The 18,557-nt window shown below is 38.5% G+C and overlaps 1 protein-coding gene across 13 annotated transcripts in view; it reads left to right on the top strand.

The window, feature by feature from the left end:
- The window catches only part of EMSY (EMSY transcriptional repressor, BRCA2 interacting), a 144,073-nt gene extending 128,618 nt beyond the window's left edge, over positions 1-15,455 (top strand). For 6 of the 13 annotated variants that reach the window (XM_028115888.2, XM_028115881.2, XM_028115879.2 and 3 more), the window contains 6 exons: positions 1,045-1,200; positions 2,241-2,282; positions 4,538-4,737; positions 6,542-7,105; positions 8,087-8,587; positions 12,465-15,455. In XM_028115888.2, coding sequence (XP_027971689.1) covers positions 1,045-1,200; positions 2,241-2,282; positions 4,538-4,737; positions 6,542-7,105; positions 8,087-8,587; positions 12,465-12,659 — 1,658 coding nt within the window. In that variant the 3' untranslated portion in view covers positions 12,660-15,455. The remainder of the gene's footprint in view (positions 1-1,044; positions 1,201-2,240; positions 2,283-4,537; positions 4,738-6,541; positions 7,106-8,086; positions 8,588-12,464) is intronic. The other 7 variants (XM_088017943.1, XM_028115883.2, XM_028115886.2 and 4 more) reach the window with 2 other exon arrangements.
- Positions 15,456-18,557: the final 3,102 nt, after the last annotated feature.

The raw sequence follows: 18,557 nt of genomic DNA on the forward strand, positions 1-18,557 counted from the left end.
CATCCAGCCCTTTCATTTTATGCGTAAATAAACTGAGATCCAGAGAGTTTACCCAATTGGCTAGTGTCAGAGTGAGACTCCATGTCTTTTGATTCCTAATTCAGTGTCCTCTCTACTTGTGGGGTGACTGTGATATTATTTTAGTTTTGTTTTGCTTTCTTTGTTTAAATGATTAGCTTGATTTTGTCATATTATACTTCGTAGGAATGATCTGAATGATCTTTCAGTGGACTTAATTACTGGTAACTATTTGTTGTAACATCCACTTTAGCCAAAGAATACTAGGATTTAATATCTTTGGTTAATCTTTCTATTGGTGTTGTTTTTGGCCTTAGGCACTTCCTCAGCTCCTTGTCTTTGACATACTCAGCCATTTCCATTAATATCTTATAGAGGGTGGAAACCGAATGAGTAGATTTTTTTAGAAAAAGTGATAAGATAGAAAGTATATTTATCCATGGAACCCATTCTTGTTTTTAGACCATTCCATAAAACATTTTTGTAGAACAGAGAGGTTGTTTTTTTCTTAACACTGAAAATTTTTATTCTTTAAGAGTCGTTGAAGACTTGGTAGATTTCTTTGGAGATTATCTTGAATTTTTAATAGATCAAATTAAACCGGTCATTGTATTGTGCTATTCTGGGTAGATATGCCCTAGAGCAAATCATGGTGTATACTGCTTATTCACCCTTTGTTTTCAGGTTGAACTCGAGGATACCAGGGACTACCTTGAAGAAGGGTAAAGGAAATGTTCTAAGAGGAGTGTGTACAAGGGAAACAGATTGTTTGGCCTAGTCATAGTAGGGGGGAATTTTAGTCTGTATGCGTATGAGTTCTTCTTGCTAGGCTGCTTGGTATGGTTGCACAAATTGTGCATTCTACAACCATACATAGCAGTCTGCTTTTTTCTTTTCAATTCACTGTCTCCTTAGTCATGGCCAGTGTGGCACCACAGAGGTCTGGCTCATTATTCCCATGGACAACTCTGGTTTTGATACTTGTTTGTAATAAAAGTTAACTTTTCCCCCGACTTTTTTATGCAGTAAAGGAAAAATTGGAATCTAAACCAAGACAACCCACTATTGACTTGAGTCAGATGGCAGTGCCTATTCAGATGACCCAGGAAAAGAGACATTCTCCTGAGAGTCCATCCATTGCTGTGGTAGAGTCAGAACTAGTTGCTGAATACATCACTACTGGTAGGTGTCCTTTAAAAAGTAGTATTAAGGTAGGAAAGCTACCTTTCTGAATTTGATGGGATGGTTCTTTGGGGGAGAATATAGGTTTTATATTTCTAGATCTTTTCCAGTTTGCTCTGAGAGCAAATTCACATTGTCCTTGGGACTTACCCTATCTTTAATGATGAGGGGGAAAAAAATCAATTGGTTATTGCAAATTGCAAATAATAAAGAATTGCAAGTTGGCCATATATGATGTCTGTGAATACAGGGTGACAGTTATAGAGAGGATAAAATACCTTTTATATAAGAATAAGTATTTTGATGCATCTGAGTTTTTTTAGTTTTGGGGGAGGGGAGGTGGGTCAAGGGAGAAAGAAGGTATAAAACCCAATACTTTTTTAACATAAAGAAAAAAAATGTGGAAAACCTGAAATCCATGTAAATACTTAGGAGTTCTGGTGGAAAGCAAATTAGGTATTTGTTTAAAATGTGGTCTGGCAGTAAAACACTAATGAGATTTTTGGATGGCATAGAGAGAAAAGTGGAGCAGGAAGGGTAATAGATTCTTTCTCTCATAGTCTGGTGAGACCACACCTGGAATACTGCTTTCTGGTTTGGACACTTCATTACCTTGAGATTTGAAATAGTTCAGAGGATAGTAATATGAGTAATTAGGGGTTAGGAGAAATGACTTATGAGGCAGTATGTCAAGAACACCTGTCTTAAGTTTTCTTAAGCAGTGATTAAAAGAGAATATGAAGTTACAAATATTTAAAGGATGTAAAAAATACCAAAGCAGAAAAGGAATTCTTTGGTATCATTTTAAGAGATATTTTTAAAGATTAATGGGTTAAAATTGCCAGAGGGGAAAATCTAGTTAGAGACTATGGAAAGCCATCTAGCATCTTTCTTTAGAGATCTTTAGCAGAAAGCTAAATAAATAAAGCAGAGGGCAGTATGTTGGGGCAATCAGTATTAACCTCTGGGGATAGACTAGATTGTCAAATGTTAAATAGAGGAAAAGACCTATGATTTCTTCCCTTACTTATCCTTTTCAGAACGCACTGATGAGGGGACAGAGGTTGCTTTTCCCCTTCTAGGTAAGTGGTGTGCATCCATTTGTAGTATAACTGAAGGTAAAATATTATTGTTTGGGGGGGAAACCACTTAAATGGATGCGCTCTACTCTGATCTGGTAGAGGAAAGGTAAGCTCCGCTCAGTGAAAAGCAGACTTTCCTTTCACAGGATAGTGGGATTCTTTTCTCAGAAATGAGCAGTTTGACACTGGAAAAAATAAAGAGCTTTTAAAGAAATAAGTGACTGTTTTGTGCTATTGATATGGCCCAGTTAACGTCACTTCAGCTGTTTTCCAAACGTTCACTCTCTGACTTCCTTCCATTATCTCCTCCCTATCATATCCTAAGCCACATTAAGCATTTTCTTTGACTTCAGATCCAGCTTCCTGGACCTGATCTCTTGTATTATCCTACAGTAGGTGTTAGTTTTCTCTGACTTTACTGCACCCTGGGGAATTACTATGAATGGATTTACAGTATCTTGAATGAGGATTATTCTTAAATGATTTTAATTGATCTTCTATTAAATCCATTTCCTTTCTTAATAAAAAATTTAATGTTATAATTAAGATTAGTATGGGCAGCAGAAATGTTCCATATAATCTGATAATTTCATGAAAAATTATTATTTTTCAAATGTCATTCATTTCTGATGGTGCTTCTATCAGTAAAAAACTTCATTAATTTGTTTAATTTTAATATTAGTATGATTTGTTTTTTCTCCTCAGTCACATTATAAATGATTTCAATAGTTGTTTTAATATCCACACTTTTTTTCAGTTTGGTTGAGCACATATGGAAGATTTTATTAACTCATAATTTAAAATATGCATATAAAGCATACTGTGAAATGCAATAAGACACTGCAGTACATTTATCCCAGTGGTGCTGCCTATAATCTCTTACATCACATGTAGGCATATGTATAAGCAACAATAGAAAAACTGAATATAGAATGAGTTACAAAAATAAATAAAGCTTGTTTATATTTCACTGGATAGTTTTAGTTCTGTACTTACAATACCTAGGTAGTACTTTGACATTAATTTCTGTAGTGATCGTCTTCTCCTTGGACATTCCACTATGAGTTTTCTAAACATGAAACCACTTGAATATGGAACTACTTGAAATTGCAAATCAAGATATTTGAGCATTAGAATCATGGGTTATTCAGAGAATTTTGATATTCTCAAAATCCTTAGCTAATCTTACAGATTTGTTTTACTCTGTTTTTAATTCAAAAAGCTTATTTCCCAGTAACCATAAGCCATTTTTAAGGCTCTATAGAATAAGAAGTGGTGAATGTTTTACTGTTTAAAAAGTTGAAGTTGAGACTGGTAAGAGATAGTTTGGCATCAAGGTAGACGTATCGGTTTACATCTGTTACATCGATATAAATGTCTAGTTTATTCCTTTGGACCTTTGTAGCGAGAAAATAGGAAATGGGGTTGTTTTCCTGTTACACTGTATTCTCATTTATGTCAGATGAGCAAAATTTGGATTTTTCTATTCTTTTGTTTACTTTATAAGACTTAACAATTTAAGGACCATTTTCCATCTGTTACTTCATTTGATCCTCTTCTAGGTAGAAAAAAAATTTTATTATCCTATTTAAAAAAACAAAAATAAACAAAACTAAAACCTCTAAGTTTAGAGACTCATAGAATTTAAATGACCTTTTTAAATTCACATAGCTGGTTGGTGGCAGGGTGGGACAGAATCCAGCCAGGTGTGACTCTTGGTGCAGTTCTTTGTGCAGTATCATCTTGACCTCTTACATCTTTAGGAACTATAAGGCTACAAGACAGTGTCACTTCATGTAAAAGAATGAATGCTTCTGGGTTTTGTATTGCATTTGGAACTGGGACCAAGAAATTATTATCTTAGTAAATTAAGCATTATCTTAGTATCCTTAAAGATATTAGTCTAGGATTTGATTATAGAAATGTATTATTGTTTTGTTACCTTAATGGGGTGAAGGTTGTTGGAGAAATTAAGCACAGCTCACAGGAGGATATAACTTTAAGGGATTTGTTCCTCCTTTGTGATAATAGTTTTCACAGTGCTTCTGTATTTCTCATCTCATCCTTATAATAGCTCTGTTATTCCCATTTTACAGATGAGAACACAGAGTCTCAGAGAAGATAAGTGACTTTCTCAGAGTCACACAGCTCATAGATGGGCAGACTCTGGTCTTCTGCTCCTAGTTCACAGTACCACACATTCTCTCTGTGATGCAATCTCACAGACATTTGTTTAAAATGACTACTGGTTACAGATGCTGTGGTGATTTCTGGAGAAATATCATCACCTCCTCTATTTTCAGTCAGCCATCGCTCCCAGCCCCAACAGCCCTCCCAGCCCCAGCGGACCCTGCTCCAGCATGTGGCTCAGTCACAGACCGCAACACAGACTTCGGTGGTGGTGAAGTCCATCCCAGCATCTTCCCCTGGAGCAATCACCCACATTATGCAGCAGGTTGTATCTCTTCTTTCTCTTCCTACCTTCTGTAACCGCCTTCTTCCTGAAATAAGGCTTAGTCTCATCGATTATGGGAGAGGAAATAACTGAATTGAAGAGCATTTGTGTAGTTCTTTCATCTGTGAGGACTGAGTAGAGGAAATGAGTTGAGAGTCTTAACACTTGGAAAGTACAGTATTCATGGATCTTCTGTAAAATTGGAACATTTCAAAAGGGTGGGACTGTCTAGATGAATCTATGACTTCAGAATTGGTACTCTTTCTATATCCATTGTTATGGAAGCATTTATCACTGAGGTGAGATTTTTAAATGAAATAGAAGTTGGCTTGTTCAGCTGTTTGTTGCTAGGTGTTTTGCTTTTTGAATGAATTCTCATAGGAAACGTTATTTATAAGTAGGTATAAATATCTGACTTCTTTCACTATATGTGGCCAGTTAAGGAGGAGGAGACTCAATGAGGAAGGAGAATGAGTTAATACAAAACAGAAAATCTGTACCAGGAGTAACGGGGAAAAGAAAAGAATATGCTGATCAGCTGATTTTGTGTCACATACTGTGCTTTGAGCTTTAAATACATTAATTTGTTTAATTCTCAACTATGATCCTGCAAGGTGGGTGTATTATCCCTCTTACAAATGAGGAAACTCATGCTTACAGAAGTTAAGTAACTTATTCTGGGTGGCAGAGCCAGGATTTAAACTCAGAGCATCCTGCCTCTATACAAAGTGATGTCATAGATGCCAGATTTAAGCGTGACTTATCATCGGTTGTCACATACATCACCATCATTTGACTGGTAGCAGTTGATCCTAATTTTAAGCAAACTAACCTGAATGGCAATAAAGAAATTGGTGCATTAAAAACCTATATGTGTAAGGTCATTATGAGATAGGGGAGAGTTTCAATTGAATCTCATAGTTTTAAAATTTAGAATGAAGGAATAGCATGATAAGGAAGTGGGAAGGATGGGGTTGGGGTGGATTTTGTGTCACTGAGGAAAGCCAGGTGGCCAGAGGTTTAGCTAAGTATCAGATCTCAGCCTGGATGCTAGCAAGTCCTGACGTTGAGCTTTCTCAGGACCCCCAGAGAGGTCGAACAGGCTGACCCTAACCATGTCCCTCAAGATCAATGCCTCCTCCCATCACCGTTATATCCAACATGGAACAATCTCCCTTTCCACGGACAGGAGTGCTCTCGTCCCCTCCCCCAGTCTCCTTCCCTCCTGGCAGCCGAGTCTCTGGGAAACTGTTGCCCAGTGGGCCCAGAATATGACCGAAGGGGCGAGGGCAACTAGTGCGGAGGATTGTTCACACAGGCCTTGGTGAAGCCTGATGAACCATTTCCACTCTGAGCAGAGAGGCCCTCTGTGGGGACCCGATGGGCATCCTCAGACAGTAACTCTTCCCTTCTGGACAGCATTGGACATACACACGCGGGCTTCTCTGAACCTTGGCTTTTCTCTGAACACCTCATTCCTGGGTCACTGTGTTCTTTTCTTTGGATGGGTCGGTATCTGTGATGACCAGGCGAGAGAGCTGTGTCCTGAGCCAGGGAGCCTCTTCCTTTTCTGTGTTGAGCTGTGCCTGCAGGGCAACCTTATTCCTCCTACCTATGCATTCTGGGCCCTTGAGGACTTTTCTTCTAGAAGTGAGTAGACCAGTTTTTGCAGTTTTCTTTTTAGGCTCTTTCTTCTGAAAATTTTTGAATGAATCTCATAACCAAGTCTTTTCCAGTTTGAGGAAAATGTAGCAATGTAGGTGTTTTTCTTATTTCATTCTTACTTTGTGCCTTTTTTACTCAGGCATTAAGCAGTCACACTGCTTTTACCAAACACAGCGAGGAACTTGGAACTGAGGAGGGCGAGGTTGAAGAGATGGATACTTTAGACCCTCAGACAGGTCTGTTTTACCGGTCTGCCCTGACTCAGTCACAGTCAGCTAAGCAGCAGAAACTTAGCCAGCCCCAGCTGGAACAGACTCAGCTGCAAGTGAAAACTCTGCAGTGCTTCCAGACTAAACAGAAGCAGACCATCCACCTGCAGGCAGACCAGCTCCAGCACAAACTCCCGCAAATGCCCCAGCTTTCCATCAGGCATCAAAAACTCACCCCTCTTCAGCAAGAACAAGCACAGCCCAAGCCAGACGTACAGCACACACAGCATCCCATGGTGGCCAAAGACAGGCAGCTTCCTACCTTAATGGCACAGCCCCCGCAAACTGTAGTACAGGTGCTCGCAGTGAAAACCACGCAGCAGCTCCCTAAACTGCAGCAGGCTCCGAACCAACCAAAAATCTACGTGCAACCCCAAACCCCCCAGAGCCAAATGCCGCTCCCAGCTGCATCAGAGAAACAGCCGGCAAGCCAGGTAACGGAATATTGGTAGCATGCAAAGTTAAACTTCTCTGTTCACGGAAAAAATGAGAACATCACGACCCTATCGTGATTAGCAGTGCTTTCTCCTGGCAAGAGGAAACTCAAAAGCCTCATTTATGCTGGTATTACTTTACCCCATCAGAAGGTTGACATTAGGGAAGAAATGCACGCATTAATATAGGAAGGAAAAAAAAAAAGCATAGCACGCAGAACTTGATTTTCCAGGCAGTTTTTAACGAAATCACTTCAGCATTGATCAGCGGTGCATAGAAGCAAGATCCCTAAATTATTTGTATTTTTTAGATATAAAATATTTTTTTTTCCATGCTTGTAAACTCTCATATCTGTGGTAGTAATGCTAATAAGTAAACTACAATCTTTTAAGGAGCTTCACTGAACCATCTTCCTTTGTAGTTTACATCAGCATCATCTAGTTAATAAATTTACTTTCTAGATTTATCTTCTAGATTGCAGAGGAATTATCTGGATATTCGAAAGAAAAATTATATTAGGGAAAACCAGTGGCTTTGGAGTGATGTATATATGTGTATTATAAATACATATATAGAAAATATATTTGTATAGCTGTATTTTGAAGCAAAAAATTGAAAATCCTACTTTTTATTTTTAAAAACTGAAGATGATGTAAATAATATGAGAATGGGTTGAAGGTATACTGTGTGGGGATATAAATCCCAAAGGAAAACAAGGCTGCTGTGACTTTTTTTTTCGTTTACTGCTATGAACCTTGGCTGGCTAGATGAAGGTTCTTTTTACCCCTCCTCTTTCCCTAGGTTTCCTAAAAATAACCAGATACTTTCCCATCCAGCCCTCTTTTAAACACCAAGCTTCGTTCAGAATGTCTTCCTAGTATACCGCACGAATGTTTCTTTTGCCATATTATCTGGGGTATTGGATAGGTTTTTCTCAAAGAGATGTAGCTGTAACACACACAACCCCAATTTGTTTTCAGGTGGAGCAGCCAATTATAACCCAAGGATCCTCTGTTACAAAGATAACTTTTGAGGGGCGCCAGCCTCCCACAGTTACAAAGATAACTGGTGGCAGTTCTGTGCCTAAGCTGACATCACCAGTTACAAGCATATCTCCCATTCAGGCCTCTGAGAAGACAGCAGTGTCAGACATTTTGAAAATGTCTTTGATGGAAGCTCAGATTGATACAAATGTAGAGCATATGGTAGTGGATCCCCCAAAGAAGGCTCTTGCCACTAGTATGCTCACTGGTGAAGCAGGATCATTACCTTCCACCCACGTGGTGGTGGCAGGGATGGCGAATTCCACTCCCCAGCAACAGAAATGTAGAGAGTCCTCTTCAAGTCCATCTGCTGTTGGCCCTCCCTTAACGACAAGGAAAATCGATGCACCAGGAGTGCCTGCGACAGGCCAGTTCATGCGTATTCAGAATGTAGGCCAAAAGAAAGCTGAAGAGAGCCCAGCAGAAATTATCATCCAGGTAAGAACTGGAAGGAACATGAGAAGTATTGGGCATCTTGGGGGTTGTGGGTTTGGTGTGATTGGGGTGTTGCAGGAAGAGTCAAGCCAAGATGGCAAGAGACATAGTGATTATTTTTGAGATGGCATTTGAAAAATTTGGTTTAATACCTGTTGCAAATATACAAATTTATATTTTCTGGAAGAGAATCCTAGAAAATTGGTGGATGTTATCACACAGCACCCCTCGGAGGCAGTCAAGGGCCCTGAGCCCGTATGTCAGCTTGATTTATAGATACAAAACATGCTTGCCAGTTTAAGTCAACCCAGAAGATCAGCAATTTGATGGGGTCAAACTCCCCGGTCTTTGCTCAAAAAAGGGGTATAACTGGATTGCACTTTTATTTCAAGTTAATTTCAGGGACCCTTTCCTTGGAAAAACATAGTTCTTTATCTTGATCTAAATTTATTGTTTTCAGGACAATTAAACCTTAATTAACTGCATTGTCTGGAGAAACATGTTGTAAGAAAATGTTTCTACATAATTTAATTTTATATTTAATTTGGGATTAACCATAAAGCTTTGCTTCTTATTTTAATCATTGTTGAAAAATCTTGTTAATGGTTACTGTCCTGCCTTGGTAAGTACAGGCTAGTGAACATAATGAATTATTCATTGGCAGTAGATCTTCTATGCCTCACATTCCCTTCATTCTAAAACTCACCTGTCATCATGCATAACAGATCAAGACTAAAGAATTACTGAGTTCAGATTAGCCTTTAAAAGTTGTGTTTTACTTCCCTTTGTCCTTGCAGGGTTTCAGGTTGTTTTCTTGAACTTGTCATTTTTTTTGGCTATGCTGATAGATGGCTTGGAAGTTATCAGAACAGCACATTTTAGTTAATGGAGAATTTGGATTCATTGAAATGTGGATAATCTAGGATTTACCATAGAGTCACTGTTGTGTGACTTGGAAGTTTCTGTGGTAAACTTTCCCTTTTCCATGATGCCAGGCTACAAGAGAATGCAAACTGACCAGTATTCACCCAAATATGATATAAATAAGTATGGGGAAAATGCCAGAGGCAAATAGAACTGGCCATTGAATTAAATGATTTGTTCCTCTGTAAAAACAATTGTTAGCGAATTAAGTAATTCTTGATGGAGGGATTCGTCGTTGTCTCCCCCCCCCCCCCCGCAGAGGTAGAAAAGGAATGAGTTCCTGGCTTTGCCACTCACTATGTGACTTTAGGCAGGGCTATTTAACCTCACTGTGCCTTAGTTTCCTCATCAGTAAAAATGGGAATAAGGAATACCTACTTTACATGATTGGTGGGAGGATTACACAAAATTGAGATGAAGCACCTAGCACAGTACCTGGCTCTTGGTGATTGCCCAATAAATGGTAGCTGTTAACTATTTTACTAAAATTTACTGTGGCTCCTGAGAGTCTACGGCCATACCACCCTGAACACGCCCGATCTCATCTGATCTCGGAAGCTAAGCAGGGTTGGCCCTGGTTAGTACTTGGATGGGAGAGTTTAAATTGGTGTACTCCCTAAACTGGAAATAATTTGGGATAGCTTATTTGGAAATAATTTTCTACACTTTATGAACAGGGCTGAAAATTGCTTTGTATATCAAGGATAGTATCAAATGAGTCGGCTCTCTACAGAACACACAACTAACTTTCAGTGTATACCATGTGCTAGGTGGTCATGTCAGAGGGAAGGACAGTGTGTTGTTTAGGAACCGAGCTTTTGGAGTCAGAAACACCTGGATTTGAGTCTCACCTGTACTCCTCCCTCCCAGCATTGTGGTTTGGAGCAGCAGGGTTCACCTCATTCCCTGTGAAATGGAGACCATAACCGTTGCCTCACAGGGTTGTTTTGAGGATTTCATGGGAAACTATACGGAATGCAGCTAGTTAAGTGTCTGACACAGAGGAACACTCAATAACTATAGCTCCTGTTACTATAATCATCATGAATATATTGTTAGGATATTTTCAGATCTTACTAGTTACACTTAGCTTTGACCAGAAGTACTGATTTTACAGATTCAGTAAAATAGTATGGGGATGAATGAAAGCAGTCTGCAGAAGTGCTTTGATTCTTAAAAAATGTTTTATAAGAATCCAACATGTTTAATAATAAGTGCTTTGAATGAAAAGCCTTGTTCTTTGTAGACAGATAATCTGTATTTCATTCATTTGTTTGTCCATTCATCCATTCATTCATACCACATGTATTATTTAACCTCTGTGTTCTAGGCGCTGTGCTAGGTGCAGACTAGAGGAGTAAACAAGACAAATATATCTTCTGTTCTGAAGGAGTCTATATATGTGGAACTCATAGAATTTTAGAACCTTGAGGATCTTTAGAGTATATCTTCTCTATCTTATTTTACACGAGGTTAAAGCTCAATGAGGTGAAGTGACTTGTTCAGCGGTCCACAGCAAGTCTGAGCCAGAGTTGAACTACAGTCTAGGCCTCCTGACCCCACTTAAGACTTCTTCACAGATTAGCTGTATGGAACAGAGTGGGACAAAACAAATAACAGAAAACTCCACTACTCTAGATTCAGTGCCTTGGCATCTTACAGTATTTTCTTTATAGTGTTAAAATTATTTTTACATCCCTGTTCCCATTCTCCGCGCCCCCCTCCCACCCCCGCTGGCAGTAGAAGATTCTTTTGGTCAGGTGTATTTCCTGATATTCAGTTTTGCCCTGGGACTTTTAATGTTAAAGATAGGTCAATTCATTTGGCAAGTGTTTATTGCGCATCTAATGTGTGACAGGCCCTCTTCAGAGCTCTGGGCATCTAGCAGTGAAAAAAGATAATCAAGATCTGTACTCTCCTGGAGCTTCCATTCTAAGGGTGAGAAAAAAATTTAACAAACGAAGAAAAAGTAACAATGTAATAGAGGTGGGGGTGGGACCTACCCAGTGATCTGGTTTCATGGTCATAAAGAAGGAAGACTTCTCAAAACGTTTTACTCTTAAAGCATTTGAGCTAAGATGCAGATGACAGGATGGAACCAGCCATGCAGAAATTTGGAGAAAAAGTATTCTAGGAAGAGGGGAAGACCTAGTACGAGTGTGTTTGGCATGAGCCTGGAACCGTGATAAGAAGTTTGATTTTATAGCAAACACGATAGGAAACAGTTGTAGAACTTTAAGCAGGGGTATAATGTGAACTGATAGACCTTTTAAAAAGGCATCTGATAAAGATGAGAAAGAAGAACCTGACAAGGCAATATGGCCATAATATGTGTTTGTCTACTGGTATTTTCATTGTTTAAAAGACAGTTTTGTCCTCTTTAGAAAGAGTATTAGTATGTGACCCAAATAAATAACTTCCCCTTTTAACTACCAAAGGGTTACTGAATGTTACTGAAGGGTTTAAAATATATTGTGGTGTCAGCGAATTAATCATGTATCTTGCAGATAATAATGAGTGAAATCTGACTACATTTACATTTAAAATTTGCTTAATGATCAAATGAAAATGTCCTTTAAAGTCTCTCTCTTGAATTAGGCACAGACTTCAGCCTCCTTTACTAGAAGAGGTGCCATCAGGAAGTGGAAAGATCACTTTAAGTTGTTAGAAGACTTGAGCTTGAATCCTGGCACTTTAACTTTGACCAACTGTGTGACCTTGATTAAGTCACTTACCCTCTTGGTTTCCTCATTTGTAAAACAGGAGTAACATTTTTCTTACAGTGTTATTACGGGGATTTAGTAGAATATCATGTGAGAAAGCACCTAGCACAGTGCCTGGCATGTAGTAGTTGTCCAATAAATGTCAGTTTCCTTGTTTTCTTCCTTAGTGTTGGGGAAATCCTCGTGTTTCTTTTTCTTACCATAAAGCCTCTCTCCTGTGTCTTCTCTTCCAGGCCATTCCCCAGTACGCTATTCCTTGTCACTCCAGCTCCAACGTGGTTGTAGAGCCCAGTGGGCTTCTTGAGCTAAACAACTTCACTAGCCAGCAGTTGGATGACGATGAGACGGCAATGGAGCAAGACATAGACAGTAGCACAGAGGATGGAACCGAGCCCAGCCCCTCTCAGAGTTCTGCTGAACGGTCCTAAGTGTTTTGGAAACAGGAGTGCACTTTAAAACCTACTTGGTTACCAAGTGTCCAGGGAAGCCCTTGATTTTTGATGTCTAAAGAGAGCACTTTGCCCATGCTTAGGCTGTGGACCCCAGAATCGCAGTGTTTCAACAAGAACTGCTGCAGGAGCAGCATTTTAAAACAAGATAAAACTCACAGGGGACTGTACTTTTTTAAAAAAAAAAAAAAAGGAAAAGAAAAAAAAAGAAAGAAAAGAAAAAGATGCACATCTGCAGTGACAGAAGACCTGATATTCTTTCTCTGTTGGACCACAGCTGATGGAAAAGTATGCCATGCAGTGGAAAGAGACTTTTCCTGTGAATGTTCCTCAACTGATTTCTACTGAGCAAAACACCATCAGAAAAGGAGAATGTTAATAGTTTGTATTTTGAAATGGTGTGTCAGGAACAGTTTTTTAAAAAACCTTGTATGTTTTTGAAAATCCCTGGAAGTGTTGAATTGGTTAACATTTTACATTTGCTCAGTTTATAGTTTATAAAATAACTAGAAAAATACTGGCATTAAAGAATCCTTGTTAGATGGTGGAAATCAGATCCCTAACCAGTGGGAAGTGCTTTTTGGGTGGCTTGTACATTCTCACCAATTGTATGCTAATTTATTGTGTTGTTGTTCCTTTGTGCTCTAGGCAGCACACTTGCCTTCTATTTATTTAAATGTAAACATTTCAAAGCAGGCCATATTCTTTCTGACAGATTTTCTGTAAACCAGGATTGCCTGCCCTTTCCACCTCCCACCCCTCCCTGCTCCTTTAAGAAAACTTAAGAGAAAATGTTTCATTGTGAAGGAGAGGAAAAGAAACATTTTCTGGCCCAAAGGAAATGTTCAGCTATGTTCAGGAAAAATTATTCATATGATGCTATCTTAACATTGAAATTGCACATTCATGTTGGACTGAGACTTTGAAGATAACTTTTACATACTTTTGTTTAACCCCCTTTGAAATGTATAAAAATTCATTTACAGTTCTAAATGTAATGTTTTTAAGCATTCTGCCTTTTTAGGACACGGTTTGTTTAAGCAATATGTTTGGGTCTTGTGATCACTGTCTGTCACAAGTAGAGTGAGGGGTAAGAGGGTGGGAGGGTAACGGTCAGTTTTGACAGGTTGTGGCAAAGGAAGCAATTCTTTTCATTTTTTTTTAAAAAAATGTAAATAGAAAAGTTTTTAACGGTTTTATATAGATTTCACTATAAATAAGCATTTTAAGACTGACAAATGTTGAACTGTACATACATATATCAGCATAACTGCCCAATTTTTTGGTGCTGAAGTACTGTAAGTAGATTTCATCAACAGTCTCCTAATTTTTGCATCTATATCTAGAAAAAATACTGTGATACTATAGTTAATAAATTCCCACTAGAGTGACACTGAAGATTTAAACACAAGCATTTATAAGATGCACTGACCTCTGGTAGTTGCCATCATTTCTCCTGAGCGGTAATGACTTACCCATAGATGGGGCTGTTGGATTTTATTTTATTGTACAAATTCATGTTTAAAAGACTTTGTGATTGTTTCTAGTTAAGTAACTTTTTAACCTCTCCAGTCATAGGCTTCTTTGAAAATCTGATCACACTATGAACTCTCCCCAAAAAGACATGCATACCAATTGACATGTTAGGTTTTACATACAATCTTAGGGGTTTGTGGACCCCTAAGCCTAACCATGTATTCAAGGTTAAGCCCTCTGTTATGGTCAGTCTATTACTTACAGATGTAAGTTTTTATAAAATAAAATATCTTTTAAATATTCACGGGTCAGGTAACAAGAGCAAACTTGAATAAAGTTATCACGTTCTACTTCTCCATATTCTGGCAGCATAGCATACCTGTGTCCCTTTGAGAATTTAGCCTTAATATGTTTCCAGCAACTGGAATGGCAGATGAAACTTCCACAAGCTACACTTTTAAAAATTAGTGTGTATATATTAACAAACTGTCAAGTGAGGGATTTAACATTTTTTTTTCTTTCAAAGGTATTACGTTCAAGGAGAGCGTGAATTCTTTTGTTTATTCAGCAAATATTATTTAAAACATCTTCTACATGTCAGGTACTGTTCTAAGCACCAGGGGTTCCACAGTAAATAAACAGAAAATCCTACCCTTACGGAGTTTACAAACAGAGCTTCCTGCTGATGGAATGGATGCCAGGGCCGAAGGAAGGAGGAAACACGAGTGACTTTTAGGTTTCTTGATTAAGTGGATGGATGGTGATGCCATATATGGATCTCCAGGTATCCTTTTACTGAAAGTCGTAGCATTAGATCTATTTCTATTTCATATGTTTAAGTTCATAAATTAAATAATTTTAAGTCAGTCCTTGTAAAAGATATTCAGAGATTATGCTGCAAATACTACAGAATTTTTAGAGTCCCAACAACTGTTACAGGCAGTGATAAGAAAAACCCATTTGGTTTAAAATTTGATAAATGCCTTACATTGCAGAATGCAGTTTATGCTGAACTTAAGAGAACTTAAAAAAAATATTTTATTGAAATTAATTCACATGCCATACGATTCACCCATTTAAAGTGTACAGTTCAGTGATTTTAACTATATTTACAGAGTTGGGCAGCCATCACTACAGCCAGTTTTAGAACATTTGCATGACCCTAAAAAGAAACCCTGTACCCCTTAGCTGTTACCCCTGAAATACCCCATCACCCAGCCCTAGGCAACCACGAATCTACTTTCTGTCTCTATGGATTTGCCTATTCTGGACATTTCATATAAATGGAATCATATAATACGTGGTCTTCTGTGACTGGCTTCTTTCATTTGGCATAGTATTTTCAAGGTTGTAGCATGTTTTAGTTCTTTGGTCCCTTTTATGGCTCAGTAATATTCCATTGCATGGATATAGCACATTTTATTTATCCATTCATTGGTTGATGGACATTGGGGTTGTTTCTACTTTTTGGCTATTCTGAATAATCCTGCTGTGGACAGTTGTGTAGTTTTTACATATGTTTTCAGTTCTCTTTGGTATATATCTAGGAGTGTAATTGCTGGGTCCTACGGTAACTGTGTTTAATGATTTGAGAAACTTCCAAAATCTTTTCTACAGTGACTGCACATTTTACAGCAGTATAGGACAGTTCCACTTTTTCTACATCCTCACCAGTGCTTGCTATTATTCGTTTTTTGTTTTTATTATTTTTTAAAATTATATTCATCTTAGTGTGTGAAGTGGTACCTCGTGGTTCTGATTGACATTTCCCTGATGGCTAATGATAAGAATCTTTCCCTCTGCTTATTGGCCATTCAAAGATCTTTGGAGAAATGTCCTTTGCCCATTTTTAAATTAAATGATTTTCTATTTTATTATTTAAATTGAGAACTTTTGAAGTACAGGCAATAATACCACTCTTAAAAGTAACCTGTTCTCTGGTAATTAATTCATCACCCTTAAAACTTTAATTACGTTTTACTTCTTCCTCTCTAATGGAACAAATTGCTTAACATTCTTAAAACTGCATAGAGCTTTATAATTGAAAACACTTTTAAATACATTTCTTTGTGAGGTTCTCTCAATGACCTGCTAGGATAAGAGACATAGTACAAAGGAAATAGTGGCCAAGTGGTCTGGATTTGAGTCCCAGGTTCCTGTGTTAATGGATCATAGGAGCTTGAGCAAGTCCCAGTCCGTCCCCGTAATACAAAGTTGAGTGTTTCTGACCCCCTTCGAGTTATTGTGAAGACGATGAAATAGTGCATGTAAAAATGCCAGGCACAGAGTTAGGTGCTCTTATTTTTTAAGTCTAGTATTTATACCACTCCCACTTTATAAATGGAAAACGAAGGCTCAGAGACAAATGAAGTACCAAAACGCACAGATTATATGCTAATAGGCATCCTGCTGATCCCCAAGTTGCTACTTTCTATATAGGAGTGTGTGTGTGCCACCAAACATAGGATTGGCTTTTGGAAAGACAGGGGAACTTGATGTTGGCCTGTAACATAATCTGTCAGTCTTAGGTGCCTTTACACAGAGTTGCTCACACACGTTTGTTTTTTGAGTTCAGTTATGTGTCACGAATCCCAGGTAAGAGGAAGTAGAGTGAAAAAGCACCATATAAGCAAGGCCTTTCCAAGAAAAGAGTGAGAAAACAGTCTGCTGCCTCTGCTTACAGATTTATAAGCCTTTAAGTAAGTGAGGCTTGATGACCTATATATTGAAAAAAGGATTGAAACACCATACGATCAGATTTGTACTTGTGAGAAGTCTTGCTCTGCTTTCTTACCTCTTCCTTGCTCACACAGACTGTAACTGAAAACATGGCGCTTACTTAAAAAAAAAAGCCTAGGTTTGAATCTTGATAAGCCATGTGAGCTTGGACAAGCTCTAAGAGGCTTTGGATAGCACAAGATGGAATGGTTTATACTACTATGTTATCTAATTCCCACTTTTACATGTCCTGACTTTCTCTTTTCCTTCCAACAGATAGTTAGTTACTGGGCATTTTCTACGTGCAGACACTGGGTATATAAGAGCCAGGGAAAGAAGCCCCTACGCTCATGGAACTTCAGCCTAGTAAAGGAGATATATGAGTCAAAGATAGCAACTAAATGTATTCATCGCTAAGTGCTATGATGGAAAAATAAGTATATAAATACTGAGGTTGGGGAGTTTTGCTCAGAAAGGAATTATAAAGTGATCTGAAGGAAGAGGATTTAACTAGGCAAAAAGGATGGGGGACAGCTGTCCAGGCAGAAGGATAGCATCTATGAAAGCCCTGTGGTAGGAGGGGCTTGGGGAGAAGGGAACTCTGAGTAGGCCAGTGTCGCAGCAACACAGTGAGTGAAGGCAGCGAGCGTGGGAGCAGAAGTTAGAGACAGACCTCTGTGTGGATCTTGCAGGTTACGATAAAGGTTTGAGGTTTTATTCTTAGAACAACAAGAGGTCACTGCAAAGTTTTAAGCCATTGAACCCGGCAAAATGAATTAATACATGTACAAAATATTTGGAGTTAATGTTGGTTCATTAGAACAGAAAAATACATTTGACCTTTCATTTTTGATGCCAGTCTCATCTCCTTATGTCCTTTTCTCAAACATCTTCGCTGGTTCCCCAATATGTAGTATGAGTCTGTGGCATTCAAGGGCTTAGCCAAAGCTTCAGTCTACATCTCTAGATTCATAACCTATTTCACTACCCCGACCTACTCCCTGTCCCCCCCATCACACATACAGTTTTTGCTCTGTATTTGAAAGGCTCACTCATTCCTCAAAGCCGAGCTTGAAAACCACATCCTTCACTAAGACTGCCTGGATGTGTTCAAGGGGAACTTATCCCACCCCACTGCTGGGTTCCTCTAGCATTTGGGGAGAAATAATATGTTTACTTAGCACTTACATTGGTTATCTACTGTGAATTATTTGCAATTTCTCACAGTGTGCCTCTGGGAGGGTCCTTGAAATGCAGTATTCTAAGGAGTCTTTCTGAATTCTTTCAGCTTAAAGTAAGAGGTGCTGAGCTTTCTGGATTTTTTTTTCTCTTATGCCCTTGAATATCAACATATTCAAGTTTGTTAGGAAGAGTTTAGTGGAATCATTGATAATCTTGATTAGGATTCACTCTCATATTCAGGTCAGTAGCATCCTATTTGGTTCTCCACAGGATCAACTGCTATTTCCTTGCATGGTAGAGTTCACCAGGGTCGATCATCTATGCTATCACTTTGACCTCTACCATATATGGATTAATTAGTTAAATCACTGAATAAATATTGAGCAGTTATTATGACCCAGGCACTGTTCTAGCCACTAGGGATATAGCAGTGAACAAAATAGTGGAAAAATAAAACAACCTGTGCTATGTAGCTTACATTCTAAATGGACTATAAATATA

The sequence above is a fragment of the Eumetopias jubatus genome, unplaced genomic scaffold, assembly GCF_037043125.1.
Source record: "Eumetopias jubatus isolate StellerSeaLion01/CBP00866 unplaced genomic scaffold, mEumJub1_p1.0 scaffold_13, whole genome shotgun sequence".
NCBI classification, from domain to species: Eukaryota; Metazoa; Chordata; class Mammalia; order Carnivora; family Otariidae; genus Eumetopias; species Eumetopias jubatus.